At 49.0% G+C, this 13994-nt stretch overlaps 1 protein-coding gene across 1 annotated transcript in view; it reads left to right on the top strand.

The window, feature by feature from the left end:
* GABBR2 (gamma-aminobutyric acid type B receptor subunit 2) overlaps positions 1–13313 on the top strand; it is a 336631-nt gene extending 323318 nt beyond the window's left edge. The window contains exons 16-19 of the mRNA XM_047700879.1: positions 1688–1870; positions 4353–4482; positions 8228–8345; positions 11184–13313. Of these exons, the coding sequence (XP_047556835.1) occupies positions 1688–1870; positions 4353–4482; positions 8228–8345; positions 11184–11349 (597 nt within the window). The 3' untranslated portion in view covers positions 11350–13313. The remainder of the gene's footprint in view (positions 1–1687; positions 1871–4352; positions 4483–8227; positions 8346–11183) is intronic.
* The last annotated feature ends 681 nt before the right edge of the window (positions 13314–13994 follow it).

The following is a 13994-nucleotide window of genomic DNA, read 5'->3' as shown; positions in this document are numbered from 1 at the left end:
TATATTATAAATGAACTTCTTTTCTCTACATAGCACATGATTCCCATTTCTGGCTCCATCCTTCAGCTGGAACCTCAGAAGTAGCATTAGTGGGGCGCCTGGGTGGCTCAGTGGGTTAAGCCTCTGCCTTCGGCTCAGGTCATGATCCCGGGGTCCTGGGATCGAGCCCCGCATCAGTCTCTCTGCTCAGCAGGGAGCCTGCTTCCCTTCCTCTCTCTCTGCCTACCTCTGTGTCTACTTGTGATCTCTGTCTGTTAAATAAATAAATAAAAATCTTTAAAAAAAAAAAAAGAAGTAGCATTAGTGGGTAAAAAGGAATAAATAACCACTTTCAACAGCCACTTACATTTTCCATTCACCTGAAGCCCTGACCTTCAAGACCAGCCTGAGAGGTGTTTTTTGAACCTTATCCTTCCCGCAGAGTGAACCAGAGGCCTTGGCATCTTAGGAGTCCCTGCAGTGGGCTGTTCTCGGCATCAGAGAAGAATGGGAGATGGAGATAGGATGGGAGGAATTACGGTAGGGTGTGGGGTAGGGTGTGCCTTGGATTACGGGGGGACCAGAGATCAGTCGAGGTCCATTGTGCCCTAAACAGATGGCCCATGGCACCTCCATCCCGTGAGTCCCCAAGCAAGGACTTTCCTGGAGCAATGTTGCCCTTTATGCCCGCCTTCTCTGCTTGTCAACGCCTGCCCAGGCTCCAGGCCAACGCCAAGGCCTCTCTGCCTGTTACTCTGACATTCTCTCATTCTGGTCAAAGATGTCAGATGGTTCCAAGCCCAGCCCTGACCACTCTCTTCTGTCACCCTCAAGAGCTCCTCATTGCCCTTCTGGCTCCAGAATCAAGTCCCCAGTACCAGGCTGCCTTTTAGGACCCTGAGACTCCTCCAGTCTCCCCAGAGAACTCTGCCCACCATCCAGACTGCCCTTCTCCATAAGCACTCTGAACCCCAGGCCCTCTGCTTTGAATATGCCACTTCTCCCCCCTACCCCCACTCAGAATTCCCTTCCCTCACCATCCTTCAGCCTCACAGAGCCCAGCCCAGGCCCACAGCACCCACAGCCCAGCCTGTCCCTGATACTTCTGGCCTCTGGACTGTGGGGTCCTGGCAGACAGGGGCCCTGCCTCACCCAGTCCCTGCTCTCCAGGGCAGGCCCAGAGCCTACCTGAGACTGGAAGTGTTTTTTGAATAAATGAGTAAGATGAGGATGAGTGACAGCCTTTTCTCTTCGGTAACAATGCTTTTGTCTGTGACCGAGCCAGTCACAAGTCTGTCCTCAACACTCAGTGATTCTAAGAAGCAGGAGCCTTCCCTGGCCTCCATCTGTTATCTTCCATGTCACCCTCGGGGTTATTATTTTCCATGTGGATCGAGGCCTGAGGCAGAGCAAGGCTCAGCTGGAATCAGGCCTGAGAGGCGCTGGTGGGCTCCGTGGGGTGGTTGGGAGGCAGGTGGAGTCAGGCTCAGGAGACCAGACTTCTGCTGAGGAGGAAGGAAACTGAGACTCCGTGCAGGGGGGAGGAGCCCGCCCAAGGTCACAGGCAAGCAAGTGGCAGAGACAAGCTCTGAGCCCAGAGCTTGTGTGCCTGCCGCCTCCAACACAGGACCTGCTGTGGCAGAGTGGATGGGAGGTTGTAGGGGGAGGACCCCAAGTTTCTCTCTGCAGCCATACCTTGTCCTTTCAGCTCATCACTCTGAGAACAAACCCAGACGCTGCAACGCAGAACAGGCGATTCCAGTTCACTCAGAATCAGAAGAAGGAAGATTCTAAAACATCCACCTCAGTCACCAGCGTGAACCAAGCAAGCACGTCCCGCCTAGAGGGCCTGCAGTCTGAAAACCATCGCCTACGAATGAAGATCACAGAGGTAGCTCCCTGAGCACCGTCGGCCAGGGCCCCAGCCTCCCATCTTTCTGCCCCAGGGCTGCTGCTCCTGACCTCACTACCCCCTACCCAGGACTCCCCCCATATCAGGCCGTGCAGTCCCATGGGCTGGGGTTACAGCGGAGAGAACCAGTGGGGACATAAACTAGGCAGAGGCAGTTTTGTCGGAAGCCGCTCGCCTGGCCCAGACTCATGGAGTCCAGCCGTGCCCCGATTCCAGACATACTCAGGAAGAAAGGAGTTCTTAGAAAGTTGTGAGCTCCCAGATTATAGGAGCTCTCTAAGTGTGCAGAAGCCCCCACCCTTGATTTTTCACTCTTCCAACCCAACAACCACCCTCATCCGTATGACGTACAGCAAGACATAAGGGAGAGAAGAGAAACTTCTCAGGCAGGAGAGCTTGCTGAGGTGAACCACATGGTCCTCTTGAGGGTCCTTAACTGGTTCTTCAGTATTCCAGAGAGGCCATAACTAGATTCCTTTATGCCTAAGCCAGACCTCCGATTCTGGACTTTCTATTACCTGGGAGAGGAGAACAAATTACCTTCCCCTTCTTCACCTCTGTCTTTGTGTCCAGGGGTGTGACTGGTCTCTGGTGTGCATGTTTCCCAGAGAAACCCTCATTCGATGAGGGGAACGGGGAAGAAACGAAGGAGAGCATGTTAGGATAACCCGCTAAGTTGCTGTAACAAACACGCCCCAAAATGAAGTGGCCCAAAGAAAATATTTCTCTCTCACCTAATGGCCCTGAGGAGATGGGTCCAAGTTGGCAGACAGCTCTGCCTCCATGGCCATAACTGGGTGAGGCTTATTCCCTCCTACTGTCTGCCACTCCCCAAGGTGCCTTCCTCACGGGGACAGTTAAAGCTGGGGGGAAGGCACGTCCTGTTCTCAGTTGCAGGAGGGGAAGAGGAAGCCCACACAAGGGATGAGCAAGTGATACAAAAATTGTGCGCCTTTTGGGTCTACTCCAGTTACCTTGGCAAGAACTTGCATGATCACACTTCTGTGTGAGACACGGGGTTGCCAGAGTCGATGCAGGATGTCCCAGTGATGTTTGAATTTCAGGCAATCAAGCATACTTTTAGTGTAAGGATGGCCCAGGCAGTATTTGGGATATACTGGCACTAAGAAAAAAGACGCATCATTATCTGAAATTCAGGTGGGACTGCGCATTCCATATGTTTATTTGCTAGACCCAGTAGCCTTTTGGGGAACTCACATTAGTCTGTCACAAAGATCTACAGCATAGTTGTCCATGCATCTAAGCCTGACGGCTCTAGGATGGGATAGCCCTCCCTCCCACTGGTCACCAGAGAAAAGGAGGAAAGGTTTCTGTCCCTCAGAGCCCACTGCTCATTCGGTTTTAATGTCAGACCTCTCTCTGAGTAGAACGACCATGACTTGATGTTTGACTTTAACTTGCACACTCCAGCAATAAAGAGCTCCTCACTTCAGGAAACCTGAAAACGAAGCCATTGTCAAAATCCCTAAAGTGCTGGGTGGTTTTTCCTGGAATGGAATCACAATCTGACCTCCTTTGCTCCTAGCCCCACTGTTTGAGGCACGCAGAAAACGGTATCTCTCTCCTCCTCCACGTGAAGACGTATTAATGGCTGAGGTCTTGACATCAGAACAACACTTTACAGTTTATAACTTCCTTACACTATAGTAGAACGTCCACTGCCTTTCCCAGTTACCACCCCCTCCCCCCAACCCACACATGTGTGCGTGCACATGCAAGCACGTGTACACACCCACACACACACCAGGCTTCTCAAGGGCTAGACTGCCCCAGGTCTTGCACCTGAGTTTTCTATAACCTGAAGGCAGCTGCAGTCCATCTTCTAAAGGAGCCCCTACTGTCCTAGCCTTCGGCGTCTCTGTGAGGCTTACACCTGACCAGCCCAAGGGTCCTCCCCTGCAAGGGCCCCGCGGGGCATCAGGAATGATAATTATGGCACTTTTATTCCTGTAGCAGGTTAGCTTCATGATGTGTCAGGGATGGGGCTAACCTTTGAGTGCATTGCCTCATTGAATCTCCGCAGTAACCAGAGGCTTGTGCTGTGATTACTGCATTCTGCGGATGAAGGAGTTGAGACTCAGTCTCGAGAGCCAGTCCACAGACAGTGAGGGGCAGCCCTGGGTTTGCCCCGAGACCTGTCCAACGTCAGAGCCGGTGCTCTGACCCTCCCCCGCGCTGCCGCCCTGGGCGGGCCCAGTTGCTTCCTCAAGACGCCAGCCTGCTCTGAACGCACCATTGCGAAGCCCAGGCACCACCCCCCCCCCAGCCCTTCCTGCAGCAACAACCAGCAGGGGCCCTCTGCAGTTCGTCCCCAGTGCCGGGGCCTCTCTGGCTCTGGGTGCCCTCCCAAGGCCCACCTGAGGCCCAGTCCCATGACCCTGGGAGCTGGGGAAGGGGCTGGGCCTGGGCCTCTGACTCAGCTGGAGCCTTTGTCTTCCAGCTGGATAAAGACTTGGAAGAGGTCACTATGCAGCTGCAGGACACACCAGAGAAGACCACCTACATTAAACAGAACCACTACCAAGAGCTCAACGACATCCTCAATCTTGGAAACTTCACTGAGAGCACAGGTAGGAGGAGGCGGGGTCCCTGGAACGTGGGGACCTGGGTATCAGACACCAGCTGGCCATCTTCCACTTTACCGATGAAGAAACTGAGGCTCGGGGGGAAGGGGGGGATGACCTGAAGCCACGCAGGCAGAGCTGGAGCATCTACCTAGACCCGAGGCTTCTGTCCCTCGGTCTCTTGGGTTCCGGTGGCACACGTACATGTCATGGCCAGCAACCTGGGTTTTGCTTACATTTCGGCCAAATTTTCAGAGATCTCCAGTGTCGTTAAGAGTGCATAGAGGGGCACCTGGTGGCTCAGTAGGTTAAGCCTCTGCCTTCAGCTCCGGTCATGATCTCGGAGTCCTGGGATCAAGCCCCGCATCGGGCTCTCTGCTCGGCGGGGAGCCTGCTTCCCTTCCTCTCTCTCTGCCTGCCTCTCTGCCTATCTGTGGTTTCTCTCTGTCAAATAAATAAATAAAAACTTTAAAAAAAATAAATATTCATCGTTTAGGGCAGTTTCATTCATTATTATACAGCCAAACAAGGTTCGTAATACAGCTGTTAGGAAATGGGGCGGATCTATTCATGCAGATATGGAGAGCCCTCCCAGTGAAAATAGCGAGATGAACGTGAGCATGATACACATAAATGCACACACATCTGCACGTCTGTGTGTGCATGTGCTAAGTGCATTTTTTAAAAGGTCTGGAAGAACAAACACCAAATTGTTAACAGTATCCACCTGTGTGAAAAGGAACAGTAAGTACAAAGTAAGAAAGGATTCATTTAGTATACTTCTCTGTTGCTGGCATTTTGTCAGTATTTATTCATTAATTTGCTATAAAATTATTTTTTTTTAAGATTTTATTTAATTATTTGAGAGAGAGAGAGCATGAGAGAGAGCACGAGAGGAGAGAGGTCAGTGGGAGAAGCAGACTCCCCGCTGAGCAGGGAGCCCGATGTGGGACTCGATCCTGGGACTCCAGAATCATGACCTGAGCTGAAGGCAGTTGCCCAACCAACTGAGCCACCCAGGCGCCCTAAAATTATTTTTAAATCAATGAAAAATCTTTAGTTTCTTTTTTTGTTGTTGTTTATAGTTTCTTTTATTCTCATTACCTAAATCCTAAGTATTCTTATTATAAAAGCAAATTATTAGGGGCACCTGGGTGGCTCAGTGGGTTAAGCCTCTGCCTTCGGCTCAGGTCATGATCTCAGGGTCCTGGGATCTAACCCCGCATCGTGCTCTCTGCCTGGGGGAGAACCTTCTTCCCTCTCTCTCTCTCTCTGCCTGCCTCACTACCTACTTACGATCTCTCTCTCTCTATCAAATAAATAAATTTTTTTTTAAATTATGAAATTCTTAGGGTTAGAGTTAGGGTCGGATGATTGCAAAAAAAGTTTGAATTGAGATAAGTTACAAGTCAATTGAAAGAATAAAAATTATTCACAGTAACTTTAGTATCTGGTAAAGGTGGGCATTTCAAATTAGTGGAGGGAAATGAATCATTCAATACATTTAATGGGGATAGGTGGATAGTTATCTGGAAAAGAATAAACTTAAATCCCTACATCACACCTCACACAAAAATAAAGTCCAGATGTATAAAGGATTTAAATGTAAAAAGTGAAACCATGAACGAACTAAAAACAAAACAAAACAAAACAAAACAAAAACAGAAAAAAACCCACAGGAGAATTTTTTTTATAATCTCGGAGACGGGAAAGCCTCTCTCAATTTGATGCAAACACAGAAACCACAAAAGAAAAGGTTGATAAATTTAATTGTAAAAAAGAATTTTTTAACAACACAAAAGCCATCATAAGTCATCAAAAAATCAAACCAAGCCAAAAAATATTATAATTCAGGTAATAAAGTGCTTATTTTCTTACATATAAGGAGAAATTTATATAATGTATATGAAATATGTATAATTATATGTAAATTAATTTACAAAAAAGAGCAACACAGAAGAAAACTGGGCAAAAGAGAGTTCTCACAGAAGGAAGTGCAAGAGATTCATATGCTTATGAAAAGACGCTGAAGCTCACTCCTTATTAAGAGAATGTAGATGAGGGCACCTGAGTGGCTCAGCGGGTTAAGGTGAGCGGCTGCCTTTAGCGCAGGTGATGATCTCAGAGTCCCTGGAATGGAGTCTCCCTCTGACCCGCCTTCCCCTCTGACCCTCCCTCTCCCTTTGACCCTCCCCCGCCCCACTGCTCCTGCTCCCTCTCAGTCTCCCAAATAAATAAATAAAATCTTTTTAAAAATGCAGATGAAATCTTGAGTGAGATACTATTTTCACCAATGAGACTGGCAAAGACAAGAAACCAAAAAGTTACAGAGAGTTTGAGGACACAGTTGGGAAACATTGCCGGTTGAAATAGAAATTGCTCTGACCCAACAGTTCCAGTTTTGGGATTTATCATAAGGATATGCAGTCAGCTCTCATTATTCATGGTGATTGTCTCTGATAAAGTTGCTGTGAACCATGAATTAATGAGTGACTACTAAACCACTGCTCCTGAGGGGGAATACAGGGTTTGGTTCCTGCAAGGCTCTCTGGTTGACATTTTGATCAACCCATGACATAACTTTGTTGTATGTGTGTTTCTGCTTGAAGACGTCTTATTTGATATACAGTGTTGATTCATTAACATTGACCTCATGGTCAACAGTGCTATAAAGTGTGCCTGCACGAAGCCCATCTAAGCCATGTATTTTCTCCGTCAGGCACGTCACAGCCGTCTTGCACTTGGGCGTGCTTTATAGGGTTGTTGACCGTGAAGTCAATGTAAATTTTTCAACATTGTGTGTGTCAGCAAATGACCGTGAAAGCCTTACCGGTATTGATTGGGGTTACAAATAAATGTTAGCGAGTGGGCGAATTCACAAATACAGAATCAGTGAATAAAGAGGATCCACCATACTCACATGGGGGCAAGATGACAGTCACAAAGTCACACACTACAGAAAGACAACTAAACCCCGGTGCTTCTCCAGATCCCTGGGGGAGGGGGTTATATTTAGTATTTCTTCAAATCTCTCTAGATAGTTCTGAAGCACAGAGGGTTGCAAAAGCATGCACATCACCACATTTTGTGGCTACACGGTGTTTCTTTGAAAGGAGGCCCCACACACACATGAGTATGTAACTAATCCATTATTACTGGAAATACTCAGATTAGTCCCAACCCTTTTTTATATTACGAGTAACGCTGACTTGAACATCTTATGCATAATCTCATTATTTCCTTGGGATACATCCCAGAAGTAAAAATTCTGGGTAGAACAATTTTTTTTAGTGTTCAATGCTTATTGACAAGTGACGCCCCCCCCAGAAACATTATGCCAATTTGTACTCCCACCAGCAGTTTACTGCCTATTATTATTCTTTTCCATCCTTGGCAGTCTTATGGATATATATTTTTTACCTTGGAGAGTTATTTCCTCTGTCATCACATCCCTGTGCACCAGTGAAAAAGGCCTTTATATTAGAACTTTTCATTTCCAAGTTATGTTGCTTACATTGGTTAACTAGATTTTTTCTTGGAGAAAAGAAGTCCCCAGGATGCCATTTCCATCCCTGGTTAGAAGCTTCTAGATTCACTGCCTTAGTCCCGAGAGAGACTGCAGAAACCACAGCTCTGAAGGGATAATAGGCTCTTTTGCATTCTCTCTCCTTGGGCAGCATCCTAGAAAGACTGCATTTTTTTTTTTTAAATGAAGTTAACAGAATGTGTTGTGATCTTGTTTTGCATTCAGATGGGGGAAAGGCCATTTTAAAAAATCACCTTGATCAAAATCCCCAGCTACAGTGGAACACAACAGAGCCCTCTCGAACATGCAAAGATCCTATAGAAGATATCAACTCCCCAGAACAGTAAGTACTTTCTCCTTGAGAATTATTGCAGAAGAGCGTGTTAGTCCCGCACAGCAATTTCAGTCTGCCCAGCGTTTTCACGTGCCTTATTTTATTTAAACTCCACAGCAACCCCATGACACAGGTCAAATTACAAGCCTCATTTTACAAATGAGAAAACGAATATTCAGAAAGGGGAGGGGACTTGTCAACGCCCACCCAGTTCCGAAGTGCAGGAGATGGGATTTGAACCCAGGTCTGCTGACCCTCAAGCCCACTGAGGCACAGTGCCCTCATTATATATAAAATTTAACCTTGCTAAATGCACTCACTGCACAACTCTTCACCGACACCTACTATGGATCAGACATAGAAGTGAAAAAAGCGGACAAAAATCCCTTCGTGCGCAGAGCTTATATTCTACCCAGTGGTACAAGAACTTCTTTTAAAAAGCAGCATCTAGTGTCTTGCATCATAGGTGCTTTGGAGAAAAATAAAGCAGGGGAATCAGTCAGGGATTGTAACCTTGAGTAGAGTGATCAGAGGAGATTCAGTGAGAAGGTGGCCTCTAAGCGAAGACCCGGACATCTCTGTTAGCTTTGTTCCCACTGGCAATTTTGAGTTCTTCCTTTGCTCATAGCGGCTTGGAAGCAGAGATTAGAAATGTCGACCCTGGCGCTGCCGACCCTCCGGGGCTCAGTCGGTTAAGCGTCCAACTCTTGATTTCAGCTCAGGTTGTGATCTCGGGGTCGTGAGATCGAGCCCTGCTTTGGGATTCTCTCTCTCCCTCTGCCTCCGCCCCTACCACCCCCTGCCCCCATCCCCCGGGCTCACTTTCTCAAATAAATAAATAAATAAAATCTTAAGAAAGAAAGGAAGGAAGAAAGAAGTGTCAACACTGAAACTTGCTCCCCGGGAAGTGACAAGCAGCCAAGAGACAGCCAAATCACCAACTATAGTGTATTTTGAGGCCATTTGGGGTTAGAGCCAATAGCCTTCTCAACCCAGTTAGCTCCAAGGCTTCATTGGCTTACACTCCAGAATGATCATTATAGTTCTATGGTAGTCGTCAGAGGTTTACTTATTAGTAGCCTCCATGAGAGTGTAAGCACCTTGAGGATAAGGTGTGCGTCCCTCCCGTGTCCTTTGGACTGAACGCAGGCTCCCTCACTGAGTAGGTGTTTGGCAAGTGCTGTTGAATGAATGACTGTGTAAATGGGACCCCAGCAGACAGCAAAGTGCCATGGCTCTGAGAGCCTCAGACGGATGGCCGCCTTGCCCAGGCCTTAGTCTTTCCAGGTCAGAGTTTATTCCTCAGTAACCCTCTCCCTGGACTCTGCCAGCACCCTCTGGCGTTCAGAGGTCAATCATAGCTCAGAGTACACAGACAGGTTCAAGTTGAATTTCAAAAGGAGATCTCCAACACACTAACCTCGTGAGCACTTGTGACATGTCCTTGGTAGAAACTCTCCAGTGCACAGGGCACTGCATCTGTCCCCCTCTATCTCAGGATCCCATCGGTGCCATGAATACACACCAGGGCACACCTGTTGAGATGAGGTGCACCCTCCCCCATGAGTTGATCTGCCTCCCTCACAGAGCTCTGTGCTCCCTCACCAAGCTCCTTTCCAAGAAGGAGCAGGAGACCCACCTTCCCCACTTCTGGCTTCATTGTCATGTGCACGTTACATAAACTCTGTACCCTTCCCTAATCATTATAGTGGAGAAGAGCAGCACTTCTTTTACTTACTGGGTTTTTGTGAAGATCTGGGGGTGGGGGGAGGTCCCCACCTGAGCGGTCAGGCACTGAGGACACAGGGAGGCCTTAAGGATACTGAGAATGCAGCTTCCCAGGTACGAGAGAGAACCACACAAGATGCACCTGGGAAGAGCCCAGACCCCCCACTCTCTCTCGCTCTTTCTCTCTCCCTCTCTCTCTCTCTCTCTCTCACACACACACACACACACACACACACTGCCATGAGTCACACACCACCCCTGCCTCTGCCCCACCTTGGGGCTTTTCTGGCTGTGCTTCTGGGAATTTACCCAGAACTCTGGGAGCTCAGAGAAGGAAGGAGCCCACTCTCTGAGGAGTTTGCAGTGGATAGTGAAGGGGAAAGAGTTCATCAGATCAGGAGGTAGAGAGAGTATTCCAGGCTGGAGGAAAATTGTGTGCAAAGGCAAGCATGAGTGGCCTTTAGCAGTATTTTAGGGGAAACTAGCCACCCAAGTATAGGGTTTGGGTGGTGAGTGAGTAGAAGTTTCACCTGGAGAATTAGAAAAAAGATCTTAGGCAGCCTCAAATAAAATACCGAGGTGGAAAGACGACACTAGTCACCAAAGAAGCTAAAAGACCAGGAAAAAACCTATTGAAGTCAGCCAAGCAAGAAGGGCGGAGGTCCTGGGCAAGGCAGGGGCAGAGGAGCCAATGAGGAGGCCGGAGCAGCGAGAAGCCCCGCAGTCCATTTGGAGGCTCGTGAGAGTAGAGTGAGAACCGTCTGGCAGCAAAGCCCCATGAGATAAGCAAAATCCGTTCTTAGGGATGGCCGCACACTCAGGAAGACTGCGTCCCCTTTGCTGAGTCCGTCTCCCTGGTTCCTCTCAGGGCAGTCATTGGCAGGTGTAGGTCTGTATTTAATACCTGCTAGATGGGTGAATGGCTAGATGATGGGATGGACAGATCTTGGATTCGGGATAACTGGTCTCCACCATCAGCTTCTTAGCCAAAGACAGTCCAAGGAATATTCTGGTGAGCGACCGGATAGCCTTCACTAAAAGTCCTCTCTCCCTCTCCCCCCTCCCTCCCACCCTCCCTCTCTCTCTCCTTCTCTCTCTCTCTCTCTCTCCCTGCCACAGCATCCAGCGCCGGCTGTCCCTCCAGCTCCCCATTCTCCACCACGCCTACCTCCCATCCATCGGAGGCGTGGACGCCAGCTGTGTGAGCCCCTGCGTCAGCCCCACCGCCAGCCCCCGCCACAGACACGTGCCACCCTCCTTCCGAGTCATGGTCTCTGGCCTGTAAGGGTGGGAGGCCTGGGGCCGGGGCCTCCCCCATGACAGAACCACACGGAGCAGAGGCTACGGGAACACTGTCAGCTCTGGCTGCAGAGCCGCTGGGCGCCACGGCTGGCCTTGTGGGACTGCTCGATGGCACTCAGGTGGACAGGATGGGGGCACTTGGCACCTGACCTCGCGCCTTATTTGTGAAGTTTTTATTCTTTCACAAAGAAGAGGAACGGAAATGACTTCTTCCTTAATGTCTGCGAAGAAGGAGGAGCTGGGATATTTTGAAACTTTGCAAAAAAAAGAAAAAAAAAAATCCTAGACAAGGAGCGAATCGCTAGAACTCCAGCTAGAAGTCACCGAGTGTCCCTGAGCAGCCTTGAGAAGAGGCGAGGGGCTTCTGGAGAAACCAGCTCTGCCTCTGCACACACATCCCTGGCTGTGGCCAGGCCAGCCCTTCTCCCCTCTGGGGTAGGAGGCAGGCAGGGCAGCCTGGCCCCCAGCCGCCAGGGCAGCCAACCCCAGCCTTCCTGGAACAGGGAGTCTGCCGGGCAGCCAGGCAGCCTGAGGGCTGGGGTACGGGAACAGGCTGACTCACATGCCTCCCGGTGGGACCTTACTCTCTAATCAATGCCACACATTAACACAATAACACCCATTCCGGGACCGTGGGGATTTAGGGCACGTCACTGCAGACCCGCTCTGCAGCATTCACTGACAGTCGGTCACGCACCCACCACGTTGGCCATGTCCTTGTGTTTGTATCAGGTGTTCCGGTAATCAGGGGGACCACCCGAGCTAATCATGGAATGTCTGTTTCCAGCAAACACTCTAAAGAAAGACTGTGCACTTTAACCTCTCATCAGGGCCCAAGGGCTGGCTGGGGTTGGTTTTTTCCCACTGACTTTGTTTCTGACCAAAGTGAATTGGGCATTCTGCTAGAAGACATCCCTGTAGTCGTAGGGAGAGAGTTGCTAGCCGAGGGCTCTCCTTGGCTTCCCGAAGGTGGCCTTCCATCCGGACAAGCCAGGGAGCTCGCCCTTGGGGTTCACGGAGGTGACCAGTCAACACACTGGTTCTCATTCATAAGATCACTCTTCCCTTTCAACCGAACAGAGAGTACTGGCCTGGGAGTCAGACGGACCTGGGCTCCAGTCCTCACTCCATGGCTGACTCCCTTCTTGACCTTGGGAAAGTCCCTACTGTCTCTCTGAGCCTCCGTTTCCCCTCCCCAACAAATTGGGGTTGAGATAACCCCCGTCCTGCCTACCTCACAGGGTCTCTCTGAGGATCAAAACTTGATCTTGTCCAGAAAAGCTTCATACCAAACAGTGAAGCAGCCGTGACCCATGAGGAATCAGGATGACCGTGACCTTCGGCCCTCACGACCGCCAGGGGTTTGGCCCAAAGAAGCTCTCAGCACAGCCCTCTACCAGGATAACCTGTCGGAGAGAGGCTCCCGACAACTTTAGTGACATTCCTAGGCAGGTTCATTCTTTGCTAAAGAAAGGCCTGAAGGACAGCGTCCAGGACGTCTGCACAACCGAGCGGTCGCTCACTCCCTAAAGAAACCTAATGGCAGCTTCAACAGGCAGGCAATAATATCTTCCCAGACCACTGAAGTCAGGAATATACTGCTGTCACCACCAGACTTTGACAAAAGGGCCCACAGGAATCTTATCATCGCCAACATTTCAAAAACAGCCGATTTCACGTAGCATAGCTTTCCCCTCCCCTCCCCCGCAAAGAGAGGTTATGGAGGTACTGTAGCTTTTAGAGAAAAAAAAAAAAAGTCAACACATCACAGGTCAAATTGAAGTCATCGTCTGTTTTAGGCACTACAAATCGGTGTTGTCACTCACTGTGTATTACCAGTATTGACTTGCTTTCTTGATTTCACCAAAACCAGATTTAATTTAAAGGACCACATTAATTTTTCCAAGGGAAGGAGACAATTCATTGTACATAATGTATACACACACACACACAAAATATACCTGTAGAAATATTATTCCAGCATAGCAGGAAACAAAAAGAAACAAAAAATATTGGACAGTCGGAGGTGAGTGTATGCGTCCGTAACCCGTTGTGACCCCTGACCGTGCACAGTCTTCTAGGTTCACCCACGAAGTACATTTTCTGTCTTAATGATACTGTAGGTTCACCCATTTTTTTTTATTTCCCTGCAAATAACAAGACCCACAGAAGTGACTCTAGCTATCTAACGGTTCTGTTCTTTTATATGCAGCAAACACACCGTACATTTCCGAAGAGGCTTCAGCCTGAAGGCATTTTCCAGTGACGTTAGTGCACAAACGCTTTAAATTAGACCGGGACTGCCAGAATCAAATGTAAATGAGGAATTTCTCGTACCCCTATTGCATGGTATCAATTTTTAATAAATTGTTGCAAATTTGTTTTTATGAATAAAAGGAAAAAAAAACTGTCCTCTTTAATGCCTACTCATCCCAAAATGCAGGTCCAAGCAGGTGTATTCCTCTGCTCATAAACTCAGGGGACAGTTCTGGGGTGCCTCCTCAGCGTCCTCCCTCCCTTTGGCGGACAGTAACAGACAAGCCCCGTGACCATGTCAGCTGGGATGACCTGAGCCAGGCCAGTATGGCTCTTCCCAGGCTTCCTCCTCGCAAGGAAATTTAGTCAGCC

This window comes from Lutra lutra, chromosome 13 (genome assembly GCF_902655055.1).
Source record: "Lutra lutra chromosome 13, mLutLut1.2, whole genome shotgun sequence".
NCBI lineage: Eukaryota > Metazoa > Chordata > Mammalia > Carnivora > Mustelidae > Lutra > Lutra lutra.
The sequence above is the reverse complement of the archived record's forward strand: the minus strand, read 5'-3'. Positions and strand labels throughout refer to the sequence as shown.